This window comes from Cucurbita pepo, chromosome LG04 (assembly GCF_002806865.2).
Source record: "Cucurbita pepo subsp. pepo cultivar mu-cu-16 chromosome LG04, ASM280686v2, whole genome shotgun sequence".
NCBI classification, from domain to species: domain Eukaryota; kingdom Viridiplantae; phylum Streptophyta; class Magnoliopsida; order Cucurbitales; family Cucurbitaceae; genus Cucurbita; species Cucurbita pepo.
Window position 1 is genome coordinate 190100 of NC_036641.1, and position 20924 is coordinate 211023.

Genomic DNA, 20924 nt, shown 5'->3' on the forward strand with positions numbered 1-20924 from the left:
GGAAGGTAAGGAGGTCATTTGAGTGTCGAGAAAAATTGATTTTCAAAGCTCGAAACATGGAGATTGAGCTGTATGCAAAATCTAGCTAATCATGTTAGATAAACACAGAAAATATACATATCAACAAATCAATCAATACTGTGTGTAAATCAAAAGACGATCTATATCATATTTAAAGCATGCATATCTGTTAAGATATCTATATAGTTAAATCCCGGAGAGACTTAATTCACAAAGGAGATGTCCATAAGGTGAGAGAGGGACAGAGAAGGTAAGAGTATTTTTTAAAAAAATTTATTTGTGAAAATTTTAAAAATTAAAAAATATTGCTAAAACAATTAAAAAAAAAAAAAAAGAAAGTCGAAATAATTTAAAAAATAAAAAATTTGTCGTATATATAATAATGATAATAATAATGATTATTTATTATATATATATTCTTTTTTTAAAAGACGGCGAGTAATTAGTAATAAGTGATTTAGCGGAAACTTTTCAAAATATCGGACACACCTTACTATTGCTCGGGACCTTTTTTTTTTGTTTCTCAAAAGTCAGCTCTCTTCTAAGTTCGTCTTGCCGATCCTTGACGCCCCCATAGCGGACGACGGCGGCGGCGGCGGCGGCGGCGGTGCCTGACCATGCTATTACCCCCCACCTCCTCCTCCTCTTCCTTCCGCTTCTCTTTCCCCTTTCACTATTTCAACAACAACCACTAGGCTCTCTTGTTCTTGCGGTTCGTTTCTTTTCACTCTAAGTCACATCCCCTAATGGACCCTTCACTTCTTGACGATATTATCAACCGTCTTCTCGAGGTCCGTGGCCGTGTCGGCAAGCAGGTTCAGTTGTCCGAGTCCGAGATCCGACTACTCTGTCAAGTTTCTAGAGAGATTTTCCTACAGCAGCCTAATTTGTTGGAGCTTGAAGCGCCTATCAAGATCTGTGGTATCTTTTTCCAACAATACTTCTTGCTTTCTCCTGAGATTTACTGATCGGTTCTTGTTTGGTTGGTTGTTTGTAGATGTTCTTGTAGACATTTTTGAAGTTCTTGGTTTCTTGTTGTTGAGATTTTGGAGCTTTTCTTAGTTCTATTTGTTGATGAATTCTATTTGAAGTTCTTGATTTTCTGGGTTTTGTGGCTTTTCTTTGTTGAGTTGTTATGTAGTAGTAGTTAATTGTCAATTTCTTTTACTATTAATCTCAAAGGATAAATCCCATATTATTAATTGGTGAAGTGGTTCATACTTGATGAACCGTGGAGGTCTTTATGTTTGCGTAGATTATTGCAATATTCATACATTGTGTTTTTCATGGAAGCTTTTACATATCTTTGCCAATTTCATTCGTTTTTTGTTTTTTCATTTCTCATTAATCTTGTAATGCTATCTTTGTAATGCTATCTTCTCTTTCATAATCCCTTATTGCTACAAGTTCTATTATGGCACGCACTCGCGTGTTGGGATTTACAAGTTTGATTTGATTTGTTCGATTGTTAGTCAATATTTTAATAGAAATAGTTGAAGTACTTTGGCAATCAAATCTAGCAGGGTTAGACAATTGTTCTATGAAAATAGTCAAAGTGCACGCAAGCTGACTTGAACACTCACAAGTATGTACATAAAAATACATATTTGAAGTAGGCCTATTGGAAATGCTTGATGTCTTACTATAATTTCTTAATGATTGGCTCCCAAGGATGGAGTGCTTACTATAATTTCTTAGGGCTTTCCACTTAGGGGGAGCACTAAGTTTGTGCTGGGCCATGCATTCAATTCCATGGAAAGGTGAGATGAGGGCTTTCAAGTGGTTGTGGTTGATGTTGATCCCCATCACTTTGTTGTAGTTTATAATAAGGGCTAATGCTTTTCAAAAAAATATTGAACGGTATTGAAGAGGTTTTTGATGTTTTCTTCTTCAAACGTAGAAGCGAGGACATTTCATATACAAATGGAAAATGGCTTATGGTCTTAGAATTACCTCCCTAAGTTGAAGTCTTCAATGAGGTTGGCAGATGAGTAAGAAGAATATAAATATTTACTTTATACACAAGCGTGAATCCATCATTTAAAGTTTGGAATTTAGCTTCAAGAACTGAGTCTAGAATTCACTTTCCACTCCGTCAAAAGATTTTTCAAACTCTAGTTTGATGATTATTCCTTCTTTTTCTTTGTTCTATTCATTCATTGATTATTCGACGTTGAAGTATTCATCTAGGATTTGTGATAAGATAAGGAAATCAATACAAGGGGAATAAGATTCGGATTACCTTGTGGATCGAATATCTCAAGACAAGAACATTGTTTGAGATTCGAATCACTCCACAAGCAAGATCGATCATGTCTAGCTTGAATGATTATCGTTGATCAAATATCTCAAGACAAGAACACTTGTTTGAGATTCGAATCACTTCACAAGCAAGATTGATCATGTCGAGCTTGAATGATTCTACATGCAATCTAAACTACATAGAATTGCAAAGAAACTTAGCCATTGGCTAAAGAAAAGCACAAATGCTTCTTTTAATATATTTTCCAAGTCTACCTTACAAATACAACATACATGGCTTTATATAGCCTCAAAATGAAACTATTAAAGGCATTTCAAGAGTTGTAACATTCATACTTAATGGCCATAATTAGCCATTATGTAATTGTAACCTAAAGTAAATAAAAACTCTTAAACTACATTAATGAAATACAATAACTCTAAATTGTAATCCACCCAAAATTTATCACATGAAACTTCATTCTTCTTCAATGTGGCATGAATTGAAATATCTTTTGATGATTTCAACAATATTTTCTTCACATCTTCATTGAAGCATATTGTATGATTGATGTCTCTTGGTTCATATCAATTTGTATTTCGGAAGCAGAGGTTGATTGGAATTCTATATTGTTTGCGAAGAACTTTTGTGATCCTTTCAAAGAGAATTTTGGTGATATCATCCCCTCTAATCTTTGTTACCCAAATTTTGGTGATATCATCCCCTCTAATCTTTGTTACCCAAATTTTGGTGTTCTTCCTCTTCTTGGTAGTCATTTGGTCCTATATTTTTGTTACCCAAATTCTTCTTTTGCATTGAGTGGAAAAAATTAGGTTCTTCATGTTGAGTCCGGGTGTTTTTTGATCAACAATGAATAGTGTCACTTCCTCATGGGAGTTAATGTTTTGCAAATCACTACATAGCTTGCTCACTTTTGAAAGGGAGTCAAACATCAAAATGGTTACTTGTTCCATAATTTTAACTCTTGTTTAAGGTTTGGCCTTGACCGGTTCATGATGGAGCATTTTGCCACCCATTGTCAATGAACAGGAGAAAATAACGACCTCCTCAGAATTTTATTTTAAGAAGGCTTATAATCATATGGGGATTGAAGTTGCTTGGATAAAGCATTGTGGAGAAAGGGTTTAAAGCTTGAGTGAAGATCATGGATTTGGAATTCTTTTCCATCGATAACTTCTTCATCTTGATTGTTGGTAAACCAAAGGGACCGTTTGGTTGAAGGTTTTGTTAGGTGGGAATGGGCATGGACAAGCTAGATTCATGTTTGTTACAAAATTTTCAACACTTGGAAATAATTTATTCTTAGGCAGTATATTTTCTTATCTGTCCCTTCTCCTTTGTTTTTCATAAATAAATACAAACATATTTTGTTCCTATAAAATTTTGATAACATTTTTCATGCGCAATCAAGCACAATAATATTGTATTCTCAACCATCTTATTCTCAAATATATTATTCTTTGACATTTTTTATTCCCATGCATATATGAAACCTTAAACCAATCTCCTATCTTCTCGTTGTGGTTGGAGATGTTCTTAACTGGGGAATTTCAATTGGAGTCAATGAGGGTATTGAAGGTTTAATGCAAGCTGACTTCGATTTGGAAATGAAGATCTTCTTTTGTTTTTGGTCAAGGAGGGTTCTTTTATTAGTCTTTACTCCATTTTGGCAGTATTTGATATTATTTAATGGCGTAAGATTATTAGGGACTTGACAAGATTTATCCATTCCATATAAGTTGTGAGTTCCCAAAACCTTGAGAGATAAGGGCAAGGTGTGAGATTAGTACCATTGATTTTATCCATTCCATACAAATTGTGAGTTCCTCTTTTCTTGTCTTCTTCTAACTCTTCTTCTTCTTCTTCTTCTTCTTTTTTTCTTAATGATGAAAAGTGAGGCTTTCTGCTCTAATGGTGCGAGATTGACATGCTTTCATTTAAGATTCTTTCTACTGTGTAAGTTAGGGTGGGTGAGAGATTCTCTATGGGTAGGAAGGTCTCATTTGGTTTGGTGGAAAAGATCATGAGATGTTTAACCTCAATGAGCTTTTCATGCAACATGCTTTATGATTGTCGTCCTGATGAGTGGATTACAAGCCACGACTCTCTGGACTCTGGGAGGACTTTCCTGACTAGTCAACTAATTGTCAACTTCACTGCAGAACCATTTAAAACTATTTTCTAAACCACAGGAACTACTAATGTGTTACTTTGAAATCTTTGGTTGGGACAAAATTTAGGAATTGAAAGTATAATTTACCCTATAATTTTATTAAACTTTTTTCATTTTTTCCAGTCTTTTCATAAATAATAAAAAAAAAAGAGCAGTGCCGAAAAATTATAGCCAAAGTGCTCAAACTTGGTTCTTAACTGCAGCTTTTGAGTATCTTGTCTCAAAGCGACTGATCTGCAGGACCACTTATTCTTTCATGTTTATGACTTTGGTACTTTTCATTAAAGTGGCGGATCAGTCATAACTACACTGAGCAATTATGCAGTCATGGATTCAATCAAATGGGCGAAGATCTTGTAGATTAATATAAAAGCTTTCATTTGATGTTTATGGATATAAACGAATAGAAGGATGTTCAAAGGAAGAATAAGCACGAGTTGTGGAGAGATCTTAATTTGCCTTTCGTTTGTTAAAAAAAAAAGAAGCTGAATCTATTGGAGGTGGGCTAAGTCGTATGGCAGCTTAATATTAGGTTGTGATCATGTATGGCTGGTTTCTCTCAACACTTCTATGTGCCTTGGTGTAGAGCTTGATTCTGTTTTTCAATCAATTCCTTTGTATTTGGTCGTTTTGCTAGTTAGGTAGCAATATATGGTGTATACGATAAACTTAGATTGATTTGCAAAAAAAGTACTGCACATAAATGCATCAATGGTAGAATTCAACAAATTACATTTTCGACTGAATATATTGGTCACTCAATCAGAAATATCTTGTTTTCATGCATGCAAAACAAACTTTGCTAGCTCGAGTGGATAAGCTAGAGATCCTGATAACTGATTATATTTGTCTTCAGTAATCGTGGGTCCTGCTGATATTGTACTATTTCTGACATGTAGGTGACATACATGGGCAATATTCTGATCTATTAAGGCTTTTTGAATATGGTGGGTTGCCGCCTCATGCTAACTACCTGTTTTTGGGGGATTATGTTGATCGAGGCAAGCAAAGTATTGAAACAATATGTCTTCTTCTGGCTTATAAAATAAAATACCCAGAGAATTTTTTCATATTGAGAGGGAACCATGAATGTGCTTCTATAAACCGAATATACGGCTTTTATGATGAGTGTAAAAGAAGATTTAATGTTAGGATATGGAAGACATTTACAGATTGCTTTAACTGCCTGCCCGTGGCAGCTCTTATTGATGAAAAAATTCTCTGCATGCATGGAGGTTTGTCTCCTGACCTGACTCATTTGGATAGAATTAGAAATATGTCAAGACCAACCGATGTACCGGACACGGGTTTGCTCTGTGATCTTCTATGGTCTGATCCTAGTAAAGATGTTCAAGGTTGGGGAATGAACGACAGGGGTGTTTCGTTTACTTTTGGTGCTGACAAGGTGACGGAGTTTCTTCAGAAGCATGATTTGGATCTCATTTGTCGTGCACATCAGGTTTTTTCTGTTTCAATTTTCGTCTTTAAAATCGTGAAGACTGATTCTACTTTCTTCCTCATTTTGAGCTTCTAATCTTTTAACTCGTCATTAATTTTATAGGTTGTGGAGGATGGATATGAGTTCTTTGCAAATCGTCAACTTGTAACTATTTTTTCAGCACCTAATTACTGTGGGGAGTTCGATAATGCTGGTGCTATGATGAGTGTGGATGAGACGCTTATGTGTTCATTTCAAATACTAAAGCCCGCAGATAAGAAGCCTAAGGTGACTTTTGGAAGCACTACTACCACAAAACCTGGAAACCCTCCAGCAGGGGTTAAGGTAAACACAACATTTTGGAAAAAATCTCTCATATTATTACTAGCATTAGTTGGAAGCTTTTATTTACCATTAAGATTAACATGGGATCTTTACTGACCAATTCACTTTCTCAAATATATGATTCTGTAACCTAATGCCCCGAGTCCTAATATCTCATGTGACAATGCTTGTCAATGATTTTCTGGATAGTTCGTTCGGATCACATAAGTAGTTTGCGTAGATTTTGGTCTTTTGTCGATGATTTTCTGGATAGTTTGGGTCACATAAGTAGTTTGTGTAGATTTCAGTCTCCGTCAACTAAATTGACCCATTGGCTATTCGTAGTTAGGTTGAGTTGGAAGAGTTCATCCGGGTGGATCGAGTCTGTATAGAGTCTAATGTACATACTTGGGAACTTTCTGTTTGTTTTGATCTTGAAATTTTGCAGGCCTTCCTTGGTTCAAAATGATGATTTGGTGAGGGAGGCACTTAAAAAGGAGGGCTTTTGCGGCCAGTTGAGTCTACAAAACTTGGAAGTTTTAACTTCTGGAGGAAACTATAGGAGGATTGATCACTTGATTCTAAACTTGAATGTTGAAAATTGTATAAAAGAAATTCAAAATGATTACAAATACTGTTTTCCTCGATGCAAAATTTCAGTTATCGAAGATGGTAGGCTGCAAAAGCCTGCCTTTCTTCCCTTGTACACTAGTTGGCAGCGCCATCGGTACACTATCAGTGCTACAAGTTTTTACTGCATGTGTTGTCGCCTATTTAGATATGTTTCTCATATTTCTTTCTTGATATGATGTGTTTGTTATTCATATAGTTCCCACAATGATTTGGTATTCAAAGCCATGTCTTGATATGATGTGTGTAGTTCTTGATTTGGTATTCAAAGATGGTGTATCATCCAACACACCAAAAGTGTGCATTCAAGTTAAGTCGAGACATACACAGGGATTGAGAGAATGAGGTGACACGAGTGTCGAAGACAAGCTCAAAGAGTTTTGGCATGCGGCTTGAGAATTAAGTCTTCTATATAAAAGATGAAAGTTTACTAAATTTGGTGTGAATTGGATACTTGATGGACTATGCATGAGGTCATATGTTTGATTGCTAAAATGACGTCTGCTTGAGAATGATTGAAAATGTCTCAGAATGTATTATAGGGGGAGGCATGGTGTTCGCTCTCTACCACCTTTGGGCCATGTGGCCTATGCGAGCTAGTATGTGGCACATACGTGTGTCACATCGTAGGTGAGTGTCTTGAGCATCTTCCTTTGAAAAGGCTCTTTCAAGGATAATATCAAATGACACGTGTGTCAATATTGTGCCCCAACCCATGTATCAGAGGTTGGATTATGCACTTGCTGTTCAGAACGTATGTCGTAAATGGTTTAGCATGGACACAAGAGACTTTGATGCTCGAAAGAACTCGAATGGATGGTTGTTTGGGATGTCCCAATGAAATGATCGACATGTGGGTCTAATCCCAATGAATGTGTCTTGAGCAAGCCAAAATGGTCAAGTTCATGGGATGACATCATGATGCATGGGTCATGTTGTTGGAGAATCGAGATGAAGATGAGATACGACGTTGTTGTGTTGCAGATGATCGAACACATGCAAGAGCAACAATATTGTTAATATATTATATTATATTTTAAAAAAAAAAAAATTCCTTCCCTTGGTGTCGAGCGTCTCTGCCTTTTAGTTTTTATATAATATATATATATATATATATATATATAATATTAAGGTTTATTATGTATAATTTCACAATACATTAATTTTTATATTAAAATTATAACAATACTTTTGAAAACAAATTATTTAAATTAATAAAACAGCACAATAGTACTTTAAAACTAAACTATATATATATATTTTTAATATATTTCTAGTTTTTAACTAATTAAATTTGTAATTTTATTTATTTATTTTTTTAAATTTCGAGGGAAAACCACTATATGGTAAAATAAAAATAAAAAGAAAAAAGAAAAAAAAAAAACGAAAAACCCTAGATGCGGTGGCACCGGCCAGGGATATCGTACCTCTGTGCCCTAAAACCCTACTTTCTCTGTAAGCCTTTCACCATTACTAAATGCACCAACAGGTCTTCTTCGATTACAGTCATGGCGATGAAATCCATAGGCGAATCAGATGTCGGCATTCTCAGTTACATTTCTTCTCTCCCTGGTTTTCGCGGCATTCTTAAGCAAAGGTCTCACTCCCTTCATTTCTCAGGGCTTCTATGCTGCTCATACCAATTTTGTACGACTATCTGCTTGATTGTGATGAACATATGACGCAAAGTTTTGAATTGGTAATAAAACTAGAATGAACGAGATCAGAGGGGTAACCTTCAGCTACTAATTATTGTTGATGTTCTTATGATTTAGTCGGCAGAGTGTTTTAGTCCCCACTTTTGTAATTTGCTTATCAGTGAATTTTTTGTTGATTCTAAAACAAAATGGCATGATCGAAATGTGATCCGTTGTTGTTCTCTTCTAATCTTTGAGTGAGAAATAAAGCAGTGGGCTTTAGGTTGATGTAGGAATGTTAATTCAGCCATATTCTCACAAGCATTGAATCAAGGGAGGATTTTTCTCTTTTTAGAATTTGTTTTTTTTTTTGTTTTTTGTTTTTTTTTTTTTTGAAAACCGTAAGAATCCTATCATTGTAACATTCCCCTCTTGGTTTTGGTAAAGGTATTCTGACTTCATTGTGAACGAAGTTGACACTGATGGGAATGTTGTTCATTTGACGTCATTGGATGCTCCTCCAGAGGTGGTCAAGTTAAATTTCTCGGTGTTTCTATTACATGCCTAAAATGTTGATTCTTTTTTCCCTTGTGTGTGATAATTTTATTTCTTCTAACACATTCAGATTGTCTCAGAAAGCAAACCGATGAAAGTTCACGGTACAAGTGAGAGTTATGCTTCTGAAATTGAATTGTTTAGATCTCTAGCTGGTGCTTCTGATGCTGAGATTTTGGAAGCTTTTCTTAAGCAAATCAGCTCTGGTGTGGATGACAGTATTTCACCTATTGTATTTGCCCCAGATACAGATAAATCTCATCGAACGGTTGGCTCTTAGACTTTGTTTGTTAATGTATTTGTATATTTGTACTTTGTTAGCTCTTTGTTTTTCTTCTTTTAGCTAATTTCTAGATTATTATAGTTTGGTAGAAACTGTTCATTGTCAGATTGATATATATTTTTATTTTATTTTATTTTAAAGTTTTTCGCTCAAAGGGCAACTTCTCTCATCGTCAGTCAAATTTAATGTATAAAAAAATTATTTTTTAAAACTTTTTCACCACCATAGTTTACTCGCTGATTTTTTTTGGTTTTCAGGCTGTTCACAATTTCTTTAAGAAATTTAATTTCCTTGTGACCGATACGGTTGATGGACCTGATTCTTCATCAAAATGTGTCCGTGTGAGAGTAGATTCAGGATTGCAGAATAACCGAGGTCGGGTCTCTAAGAAACGAAAAGAAAGGGGTGATAAACCCTTTGACAGTAGAGGATCAGACAACTGGCCCGAACATGTTGGCAAGTTTCTCAGGTAAGGGCTTTTCTACTTTTTAGTTCTTCTGTTTGTTTTGTGGATGCCTAAAGATTGGGATTTCTTATTACCTTCCCTTTCTATAAGAAATGTTTTATTTTTCTGCTTGGGACTTGCTTCTAATTCTGAATTGATAGATGTACTTTATATGAACCGACTTCTGAATATTTTGTATCTTTCATGATAAATATTTCGTTACTAGCAAAACATGTATGTCAAAATGTAACAAGAATCTTGGCAACTTCGTGCTCTTGCTTCATCTTGATGCTTGATATAAATGCCTACTGGCCTTTCTAACAAGTGGTTAAATGATCTTTTTGACAACGATAAGTTATTTTTTTAATTTTGTTGCTTTAGTGGATATTTTGCCTCTTGTTTTTGTTTTTGTATATTTTGTCTCGTCATTTTTATACCATTACATATAAAAAAAATGTTGTACCGCAACATTGCATCAATCTAGAATGGAGTTGTTATCAATGAGTCAACCATTGATTGGAAACTCGTCTAGATTATTTTGTATGCTAGAACCGGTGTCTTTCTTCTTGTTCCATCTAATTTTTATGGTTTCATCTATTTTGATTTTGAATTGTTTATCAACTTTAAGATGTTGCCGAAAAAAATTATAGGTTTCATCTTTACAAGGAGAACAAAGACACACAAGAGGCATTGGGACTTATAGGGAAGATGCTCGGTATCCAGGTATGCATACTCTTAGCGTGGCTTATATCTCAATCTAATTTGTTGTTTGGGTGATTCTCTACAAGGAACCTTTGCTTTCTTTTTTCCCCATTTTCTTTTCAATAAATTGGATAAACTTTTTTATTTTTTTATTTTTTTATTTTTTTTTATGTTGTTACTTTTTTTTAATAAGAAACAATTTCATTGGTATATGAAAATTTGATAAACTTTTTGCGAGATCCTTGCTAATCACCTTTTGGGGTGGACACTTAGTCCTATTTGATGTTTGTCCAATTATACTAGTCCTTTGTAATTTGTAGTGTCCTTGTTTCTTTGAGTGCACATTACCCCTTCTTCTCCATTCATAATTCTCTCTTAACCAACCAAAATGGTTAAAGTCAGGAAAATGGACACATGATTGATTTAGTTATAAAATAGGAGAGACCCTTTTCTTGCGACTATTATTAGGCTATTAGCAGCAGTTCGTCTAACGATATATCTAGAAGGCCACTTACTACTTAATGGTATAAGTTCCTGGTCTTATTTCCCACCCTTTTTTGTGATAAGATACTAATAAATCTCATTCCAAAGGATGAAAAATTACAAAAGGCTAGGTAGGAAAGCATCATGTTGTGTTAAGATAAGTTACTTCCAATTAGCACAATAAGAGGGGAGACTGTCTATGATCTTATATAGAAGGTGAGACTGTCTATAATCGTTTAGAGAATGGCTTGAATATGAGAACTTTTGATTTTCCTTTCTCTTTCCCACTAAAGAAAAAAATTGTTCATTATGGTCACCTTCTTATTGTTTATTATATCGTATCTCTCTAGATAATTGTAAACTCTATAAAATGGGTATAAATGTAAAGAACATGCTTGATGGATGTTGCTATCTTTTCCTTGTCTCAAAGAAATGTTTGCGAGGTATATTATGATGTCTTTGTGAATATGTAAAAGAATAAACTTGTCTGAATACTACAGTTTCTTTTTTATGATTTGCTATTAGGTATAGTGGAATGTGTTGGTTCTTCTGGTTTGTCTTTCATTTGCAATGGGGAAAAACGGTTGCACATTTACTTCATTCTGAATTCATAAATGTACTTTATGCTAGCCCTGGTTACAATAATTATTCTTCTTCCTCACACAAGATCTCTTGGGCAGACGAGGTCTTTTGGTTTTGCTGGTACTAAAGATAAGCGCGCCATCACAACTCAAAGGGTAATTAATAGTGTCTCACCATTTTTCTTGCTTGCTTTTGTATCTTGTTTGTTTTATTAACCACCTATTCCAACCTCAGTTGTTTACCCTTTCTACATTTTATTTAAGCTTCTAAAGGATGCGTTTTGGTAAAATTGATTAGAGCTCTCTTTTAGTTAGTTTGGTTGGAGAAAAATAGGAGAATTCATAAACTTCCTAGGATAATTTTGAAGTGAGTTTTTCTAGCTTCTCTTTGGTCTCGAGATCCAGTTTGTTTAACTCTAGCTATACCCCCTCCAGAATTGGAGTAATTAATTTTTTCTAATATTTATTTCTGCCCATTTCATTCCTGAGAAATTATGTTCCCTTTTATAAAATAATAAAAAAAAACAAACAAAAATTGACTTGTGAAANGGCATGTTGTAATTTCATTTAGCCTATGACACTGAGTTTCTTATTTAAAGAAAAACACTTTTATGCCTTTTCCATCCGTTGAATCTCATCATCATCCTGTCATTCTGATAGGATGAGTTTGTTTCGTTAGGGATTTAAGGAAAATATTTCTTGGCTTTCCAGGTAACTGTATTTAAGCAACACGCAAGTAGATTAGCTGCTCTTAATGATCGGTTGATTGGTATCAAGTTGGGTAACTTCAGGTAAGGCAGGATCCAATTTCATGCTTTGCCGACGTATTAAAATTTTTATGCACGGATATGTTTCCATACTTTGTTTCCAGCTATATCCAGGAAGGGCTTCTTCTTGGGCAGCTCCTGGGTAACAGGTTTACCATCACCTTGCGGTAAGTTTTGTCACTGAAATTCCTTTTATGTAGGTTTTTAACGTTGTAGTATGTTAAATGATAGCCTCAACCTAAAGGTTCGAGGTTCAAATCCTACACCCACAAAATGTTGAAGTATGTTAAATGATGTTTATACTTTAATGATTCAATTCACCGTGCATTTTATCAGAGGAGTTGTAGCAGATAGTGAAGACACCATCAAAGCATCTGCTGAAGCTTTAGGAAGGCATGGTTTTATTAATTACTTTGGCTTACAGGTACTTCTTTTTAATTTAATATCTCGGCTCATAAGAAACTTGCTGCATTCTGATCAAATCTTAGGTTGTAGATGTGGTGTGTGGTCTTGACCCCGACTCAATTTTTCTAAACCCATCATAGCTTGTACAAATATAATTGAAATTTGGCGTCCCTTAGGGGTTGACTTTGGAATGTAATCCCTTTTCCATTTATTTTAAGAAGCTGGTGGAAAAACAAGTTCTGAATAAACTTAATTACTTAATTGGAGAAATATGGTGCTTGGCAGAATACTTGTGCTTGCTAACATTCTTATGCTTAATATCCCCCACTCATTATCTCTCCCTTTTCGAAGTCCTTCTAAGGTGGCTAGTCTCTTGGTGAAGATGAACATAAATTTCTTGTGGAAGAGTTGGAAACATTGTAGCATGTAATCTTGTTAGTTGAAAGTCTCTTTACCGACTGAGAAGATCTCAACGTTGAAAGCCTTGTAAAGAGAAATTTTGCACTTGTGGCTAAATGAGGATGACACTATTTTAATCAACAGTAAGCTCTTAGGAGATGGGTTACTAGTAAACATTTTGGTCTCGGGAGCTGGTTTGCAGATCCTAAAAGTGCATCTGCTAGAAATTTGAGACACTAAATGTGATGTCCCACATTGGTTGGGGAGGAGAACAAATCACCATTTATAAGGGTATGGAAACCTTCACCCAGCAGACGCGTTTTAAAGCCTTGAGGGGAAGCCCGAAAGGGAAAGCCCAAAGAGGACAATATCTGCTAGCGGTGGATCTGGGTCGTTACAAATGGTATTAGAGCCAGTCACCAGACGATGTGCCGGCGTTCTCGCTGTTCCCCGAAGGGGGGTAGACACGAGGCGGTGTGCCAGTAAGGACGCTGGGCCCCAAAGGGGGTGGATTTGGGGGCGGTCCCACATCGATTGGATAAAGGAACGAGTGCCAGCGAGGACGTTGGGCCTTGAAGGGGGGTGGATTGTGATGTCCCACATTGGTTGGGGAGGAGAACAAATCACCATTTATAAGGGTGTGGAAACCTTCCCCTAGCAGACGCGTTTTAAAGCCTTGAGGGGAAGCTCGAAAGGGAAAGCCCAAAGAGGACAATATCTGTTGGCGGTGGATCTGGGTCGTTACACTAAAAGTCTAACTGATTTTGATTTTGTTTGAACTAGATTTTTTTTTTCATGAGTAAATGAAAAGAGACGGATGCTCAAAATATATCTAATTGATTTTGGTTTAATGTAAGGAAAAGCTTGTTTGGAAAGGTTCATGCCAGAGAGAGAGAAAGTTCTGTGGTTAGCTTGTTTAGAAAACCTAAACTCAAACAATTTTTTTCTTTTTATGGGGTATTTTTTTTTTTTTTTTTTTTTTTTTTTTTTTTTTTTTTTTTTTTTTTTTTTTTTTTTTTTTTTTNGTGTTAGGACCAACTTGTATGCTCCTCGACTATTCTTTCTCATGTCACAACTTTATGACCCAATTAAAGTTGGTAGTCAAGGTAGCTCGCCGGATATTAAATTCTAGGTAGGTGACCAACATGCTTTTGATGCTCCTCTTTTGGTTTTCAAGAATTTATGTAATTATTTGTTAGATCTAATTCTTTGAGATTGGAGATCTTTTTTGTATAGCTAGTTTTGGCTTTGGCGTTTTTGTAAGGCTATGCCCTTCTGTATTCTTCACATTCTCAACGAAAATTTTGCTTTTCATGAACAAAAAAAATACAATGTTCAAAATGCAACTAAGGTACTCATTCTTTAGGATTGAAGATATGTTCATGTGTTCTTGTTCTATTAGTTATTCGATAGCTTAATTAACCACCAATTAAATTTGTGTATGCGACGGTACAAGGGCGGGAACGAGGAACTAAGGTTAGTTATGGGATACATGTATGGTGCATCTTAGGTTAGTTTTTTTAATTGATGCAATGCATGCTATTGATTCAATCTTTCTGGAGATTTTGCTAACTGATGCTATATGTGCTGCTGCAGCGTTTTGGAAGTGGTTCTGTACCAACTCATCTCGTTGGAGCTTCACTTCTTAGAGGAGAGTGGAAGGGTGCTGTCAATATGATTCTTGATCCAAGAGAAGGGGATATCCTTTTACTATCTGCATTGAAAGATAAATTGTCTCTCTACACATCTACTTCCAAAGTTTTTCTCCTCGCAGGCTTAGATAAAACTATTAGTTAATTTTTTTCTTAACTCAGTTTCTAATTACAAACCAATGTAATTGCGGAGGCAAGAAACTACTACAAGGAAAGTAATGATATTGATGGGACGTTGAAGCAATTACCTCGATATTTAGTAGCTGAAAGGGCAATAGTAAGTTCATAAATATAATAGTCAGTCATTAATTTCTACTCATGCTTTTCTTATACATTCATCTAGCGAAGGATGTTTTTTATATCAAATTTTGACAGTAGTGTTATACTGCCTAGTACCGGTAGCCAGCAATCAATATATATACGTGTATATATGTGTGTGTGCGTGTCTGGTTTTGCGTTATAGCAGCAAGCTGTATTTTCCTTGTGTGTAATAGTGATGTAATTCCTTCTCTTTTAAATGATACAGCTTCAATGTTTGAAGAAGTGTCCTGGGAACTATTTGCAGGCTCTTAAAGCTATACCTAGAACTTTGAGAATGATGTAAGTGATTATGTTTGAAGGAACTAGTTTTCTTGCTGCCTGGAGTTGGCCTTGTTTTATTACAGTGAATTGTTAAGATGCATACCATTAATGACTGATGGATACATTGATGTTGATCTTTATTTGCACCTGTTTATCCAATTTGCTAGGTTACTTTACCTTATTAATAGAAACAAAGCGAACTATGGATATGTTACTACAGGGGCAACAGAATCAAATATGTTTAAAATGCAGATCTTATTGGAAAATGAAAATAGTGAAAGGGAAAATCCTGGAAGACTAACACCAATTGAAGCTGTAATAAAAAAAACTTAAAGCATGGCCAAGCGTTTGTTATTCTTTCTTGTTGAGGTTGGATTAAAATTAGAAACCTATTTTGGATCTGTGGAACCTTAAAATGTTGTTTTCTTTTAAATCGAAGGCCTATATGGGAACTTTCTGGAATAGGCACAGTCCCAGTGGATGATGGACTGTATCGAGGCTTGTATAAGCAAATGACAACTATTCTGCTTTTGTTCTTTTAGGAGTGGTATCTCTTATCTGAACATTCTCTCTCTCTTTTTGATATGTAAATAAATCCTCATATTGTTCTTTAGTGGGCCCCATTTCTTTTTCCTAAGTTACCAATTCATACAGTGTTCTTTAGTGCTCAGTTTCTCATTGGAGAGTAGTTGTAATCCATGGTCTTGTAGTTCTTTCTCCAAGTTAGTTGCAGTGCAAGAAAGTGAGATTCTACCCGTTGACTGATGACATTAAATTATATTACAAGTTGTATGTCATTGCAAGACATTTTGATCTTTTTGGAGATTGACGTTTGCTTGTTATTTAGGTCAAAGAGGATAATGGGTTAAATGATTGTCTTTGGAGAACTTTCTTGTTACATCTTTTAAACATTCCTTACTTTTCAGGTATGTGCATAGTTACCAAAGCTATTTATGGAACCATGCAGCAAGTATGAGAGTGCAAAAATACGGTGTGTGCACTTCCATAATTATTTTCTTATTGTATATGAGCTTCACGATCATGATCACTGTAAAAGGTATCTTAGGTAGTAACTATTTGTGTCATTATTTCTGTGGTTATGGTTACACCGCCATGTAACAGGGATTGACAAAGTGGTTGTTGGAGACTTAGTATACTGCAAAGAAAACCACACTGCGACAGCTGCAGTTCAAAAATCTGAAGAAAATGTTGACGAGGACTGTGGTGATGCTAATACATATGATTCTTGTCATTTAGAGGAAATATGCACGCTAGATCTTCCAACAGAAAGAAATAAGCTCGTGAAGGTAGGTTCCCAGTAACAACACTCGGAAATGCTCCTTGAGCCCTTTCACTGTTACTTATAGGCTCGGGCCTGGTATTTGAGTTTCCGTTATTTTATATTGATGCTTTAGGATCTTTTGTGAAACAACTAAGTAAAAAAGATGTGCATCCTATAAATAAAAATTGAATTTGCACATGTTAGTTGTTTTAAAGGTTTTCGAGACGCTCTAGGTTCATCTTGAGGTGTACACAACTTCTCGGATATAAGGTTTGCCACTTATTGAAGAGGCTTACGCTTCCATGAGAATGCCTGCGTGCTTTACATCTGTTTTCATGTCACTAAAAGAACGTCAACTTTGCTTTTTCAGAACATAAAATTCCATGTGTAGTACTCTTCCATTAGCCCTTTTTGTTTTTTTGTATAATCATGATCATAATCATAATGTTTAATAATACATAGGTTTACATTTTTCTTTTATCAATACTTTTCTATTTAAAATGGGGCTTATCCTACTCTCATTCTCTAGAGATTGATGAGGTAGCCATTAGGAAGTTAAAACATTGCCTATATCCTTAGGTTCAGTTTGTTCAGAGATATTTTATTGAAGTGTGAACATATTGATGTTTTTTTTTTTTTTTTTTTAAGTTAAATCAATTGAAGAAGATAGTCATAATTCTCGGCTTAAATTCCAAATAGATTATACTTGTCTTAAAGTTTGAGTTATTTCTCCATTATTCTTAACTGCCTCTAGCGTTATGCTTCTTAGCATATATAGGCATGTTCCAATTATTCACTGTGATTTGTACCAAGGCTAATAATATATGGTTTGATTCTATGCTTCCACTCCAAAGATTTTGTACTTGTGCATGGGTGATGTTGGCAGTTGAAGCAATTTATAATATTACTTGCATTTCTCTGGAACTAGGATCTATAAGCCTTTCCCAGTTTCCATATTAAATTTCACTCAGTGCAGAGAACAATAAGTTGATGTCCATTGTATGTTTCTCTGGAATTAGGTTCAATGCGTTCTGGCCAACTTAAATTGCTAGAACTGACTTTTTTTTATTTCCACATTCGTGATTGAAATTAATATTAGTCTTGACATCTGACAGGCTGTTACTGCAGAAGATGTCCAAAGTGGAAACTTCACTATTGATGATGTTGTACTTCCCCTGCCTGGGTGAGGGTAGAAAATATATATGGCCTGGTTAAAATCGATTCTGGTCTTATGATTGTTGTGTGACTTGGTTATGTGTTTGATTTGTTTATTTCAACAGGTCAAGAGTAATCTATCCCACAAATGATATTGCTGAAGTTTATCATGATTTAGCTGCTAAGGTCCTTTGTTAATCTTGACCTCTGTTTAGTATCTTTCTTTCGATCAGAATATCTTAGTTCTTTTAGCATATGCACTTCTCGTGGGGTTAATTACTAGACACGATACTAGATACGAAAAAAGTCTGTTTCTTGGCTAACTTGTCTCAGAGAGTGATTTCTGTTTGGGCAATAGTCCCAAGTTCTCATCATCAACTAGGATTGAATTACTTTACCACAGATATTTGAAAGAAAAGAAATTGATAGACAACTAGAAGAAATCTTCCTTTATTGAGTTGAAAATGCTTAGAATTTAAGATACAAGTACTCTTTGATACTTCCGAGAGGTTTGGTCTCTCCAATTACAACACACAAGACAAAACATAGTTCCCTGACTTCCTGTCCTAAATAAAACTTGGCCAAGATAAGTCCCCTTCACCAACTATCCAACTTTAAACAGAGATAGTGGAGTATGGACCTCGTTTTGTATCCCTTTTTTCCCTTTTAGTAGCGTTTTACTTGTTGTTCAACCCTTTCTTTTTACTAATCTTGATTTTTATTGTTTAGGATTCAATTAACTTGACGGAGACTATTCATAATGTAAAGTATGTTACAAACTCTAATGAGATCAAGCCATCTTCTCTCCTTCATATTTTCATTGTATTGAAAGTTCTACTTGTATACTCTTTATATTGTGCTTTATGATATATGTTCATAGGGAATTTTCAATTACCAATATGACTGGAAGCTACCGTAGCGTTTTTCAAAGACCAAAGGACTATGAGTGGTACACATTCTTTATGTTGTTTAAATTATTAATTTCTTGCATTTATCTATTCTTTAGAAGATTAAATTCTGTTGTTGTTTGGCAGGGAATTGATCTCATATGTTGATCGTAATTTACCCCTGGCAGAGAGTGATTTAGATAACCTTTTGAAGTCTCAAAGTGTTGAAATTACCAAGGAAGAAAAAATGCATGATAAATCTAAAGATGAAGATTCATTGGACTCCATAGAACAATCAGGGTCCTGTAAAAAGAGTAATAAACTTCAAGCAAATGAAAATGAAAATGGGGAAGCCGCTCAGGATCCACAGATGGCTCTTAAGTTGAGCTTTAATCTCCCTACGTCATCTTATGCTACGATGGCAATTAGAGAATTGCTGAAAACATCAACTTCTGTGAGATCATCTCTTCTGTCCACTTTTCATCATCAGCTAATTATAATTTTGTTCTGATCTAACTTTGGATTGAAGTATACGTTTTTCTTCTGCAAATCTTTACTGTAGAATTTATGCAATCTCGGTATTCTCGTGTGGGGTTGTTCATGGATTTATAGTTCATTTGTTATCTCAGGTTGCTTTCCACAAAGCTTTAAACGAGTGATCACTTCGCCATACATGGAGACTGATGGGAATCCAGAGAAGTTCAATAGGAACCAAAAGGTAAGACTTCTAACTGAGTTGGAAAATATGAAGAAAACAGAATCATACTTTTGTACATTACAAATGTCGCGTGTTGATTGTTTGAAGAATTATGTCGTCGAAAAATAGGTGAGTAAAAAAGTGCATGTGAACAGAATCAACCAACAAATCACCCGAAGTTCAACTAACAAGCACCAAAATCATGTTAAAGAAATGTCCAAACCTAACCAATAAAGGTAGATGAAAAATGCTCGAACTTAAGATTGAATACAATGTCCAAATCCTACTAATAACAAACATTCGGCATAATTCCAAGAACAAACATAATTTAAAGAAAATCCATTAGAACGAGGTCCTTGATTGTCTGAAAGCCTAAAGTTAGTAAATGATATTCATACTATATTTCGTTGGGTTCAGATTTTGGACTTCTGAGTACTATAACTGATAAGATAGTAGAGGTCGTGTACACCCCAAGGTGTTCTATGGATGGAAAACAGAAATATGAACACTAGGATCCCCAAAGAATAAAAAAATGAATGAATGTAGGTTATGGGACTTTCCTATTATGAGTTCGCTGTTTTTAATGTTTCAGGCTTTATCTCAAGAACATGATTTAAAGAACCAATACCTGCAGTTCTCTTTGATTCTAAGCTAGCCTAAATTTAGTTGTTTGCTGACCTTAAAAAATCGTGTTGTGGCCGAATCATAGAAATTAAAGGGTTAAAATTAACTCGCGTACGAGTTAAAAGATGAGTTCTACTCATTCAGAAATTACAAAGCACCAATTGATCTGCTCACTTCTGTTCGTTTGTGAAGTGATGTCAATCAGCCTCTTTCCCATTTCAAAATTTTGATGTACAACTTTCAAACTCGCTCTTGCCTTATGATGTGATCTGACCAAAAACGTTGTACATGTAGATACTTGCATCTAAAGTAAGCCCACATGACTCAACTGTACTTGCATTCAAATATGTTGACTTTATTATTGCCTATATCTGATTGATGGCTATTTCCTTACCAATTTTAACATTTGCTATTATAATTCAATAATGCTTAGAGTTGCATTTTAAAGTGATCTATAAACTTGCCCGTTTAGCTGTTTGCAGAGAGCCAACCTGATGCCAAGTGCACTCTGTAGATAGAAATCAGAAGTTCTTAATCTGCACATAGGTTTCGACTTGTTCCATTTGAGGGAGGTAGATACAACTTTCGTTTCGACATTCACTCGGAAATGTTATGGAATGTCCAAGGACTTGAATTGAATTAAATTAACAAGAGCATGCAACGAATGATGATACTGATGTTTTCCCCCATGGGCGTTGTATTCAGGCAATTTTTAAGTGCATGAAAGGTCCCTTTATGCTTATTCCATGTCATACTTAGCGCAACATTATATATGCATTATTGCTTTAGAGCCCCTACACGTCTTTTTGCAGATGTAAATGCCATATTTGCAATTCTATTTTTGCAGGGGTTTGATAAATCTATTCTTGCTAAGATTTTTGCTTAGAAAAAATATACACTCTGAGCATAGATTCTCGTGACTTATTTCTAAAACGCTCT

General features: G+C 35.2%; 2 protein-coding genes across 3 annotated transcripts; both read left to right on the plus strand.

The window, feature by feature from the left end:
• Positions 1-502: 502 nt before the first annotated feature.
• LOC111793594 (serine/threonine-protein phosphatase PP1-like) lies at positions 503-7041 on the plus strand. Its single transcript, XM_023675546.1, has 4 exons — positions 503-942; positions 5357-5916; positions 6019-6240; positions 6668-7041. The coding sequence occupies exons 1-4, from the start codon at positions 768-770 to the stop codon at positions 6686-6688; spliced, it is 978 nt and encodes a 325-aa protein (XP_023531314.1). The 5' UTR covers positions 503-767; the 3' UTR covers positions 6689-7041.
• A 1179-nt stretch (positions 7042-8220) lies between these two features.
• LOC111793538 (multisubstrate pseudouridine synthase 7) lies at positions 8221-20782 on the plus strand. Of its 2 annotated transcripts, none has more exons than XM_023675463.1 (21): positions 8221-8446; positions 8934-9012; positions 9112-9309; positions 9582-9793; positions 10420-10492; positions 11635-11691; positions 12247-12326; positions 12407-12469; positions 12639-12726; positions 14703-14805; positions 14932-15035; positions 15285-15358; positions 16267-16331; positions 16463-16647; positions 17738-17805; positions 17903-17963; positions 18507-18544; positions 18658-18726; positions 18812-19118; positions 19294-19382; positions 20458-20782. In XM_023675463.1, the coding sequence occupies exons 1-20, from the start codon at positions 8247-8249 to the stop codon at positions 19321-19323; spliced, it is 2154 nt and encodes a 717-aa protein (XP_023531231.1). In that variant the 5' UTR covers positions 8221-8246; the 3' UTR covers positions 19324-19382; positions 20458-20782. The 2 variants fall into 2 exon arrangements, with proteins under 2 accessions (XP_023531231.1, XP_023531232.1); XM_023675464.1 differs by having other exon boundaries at positions 20468-20780.
• The last annotated feature ends 142 nt before the right edge of the window (positions 20783-20924 follow it).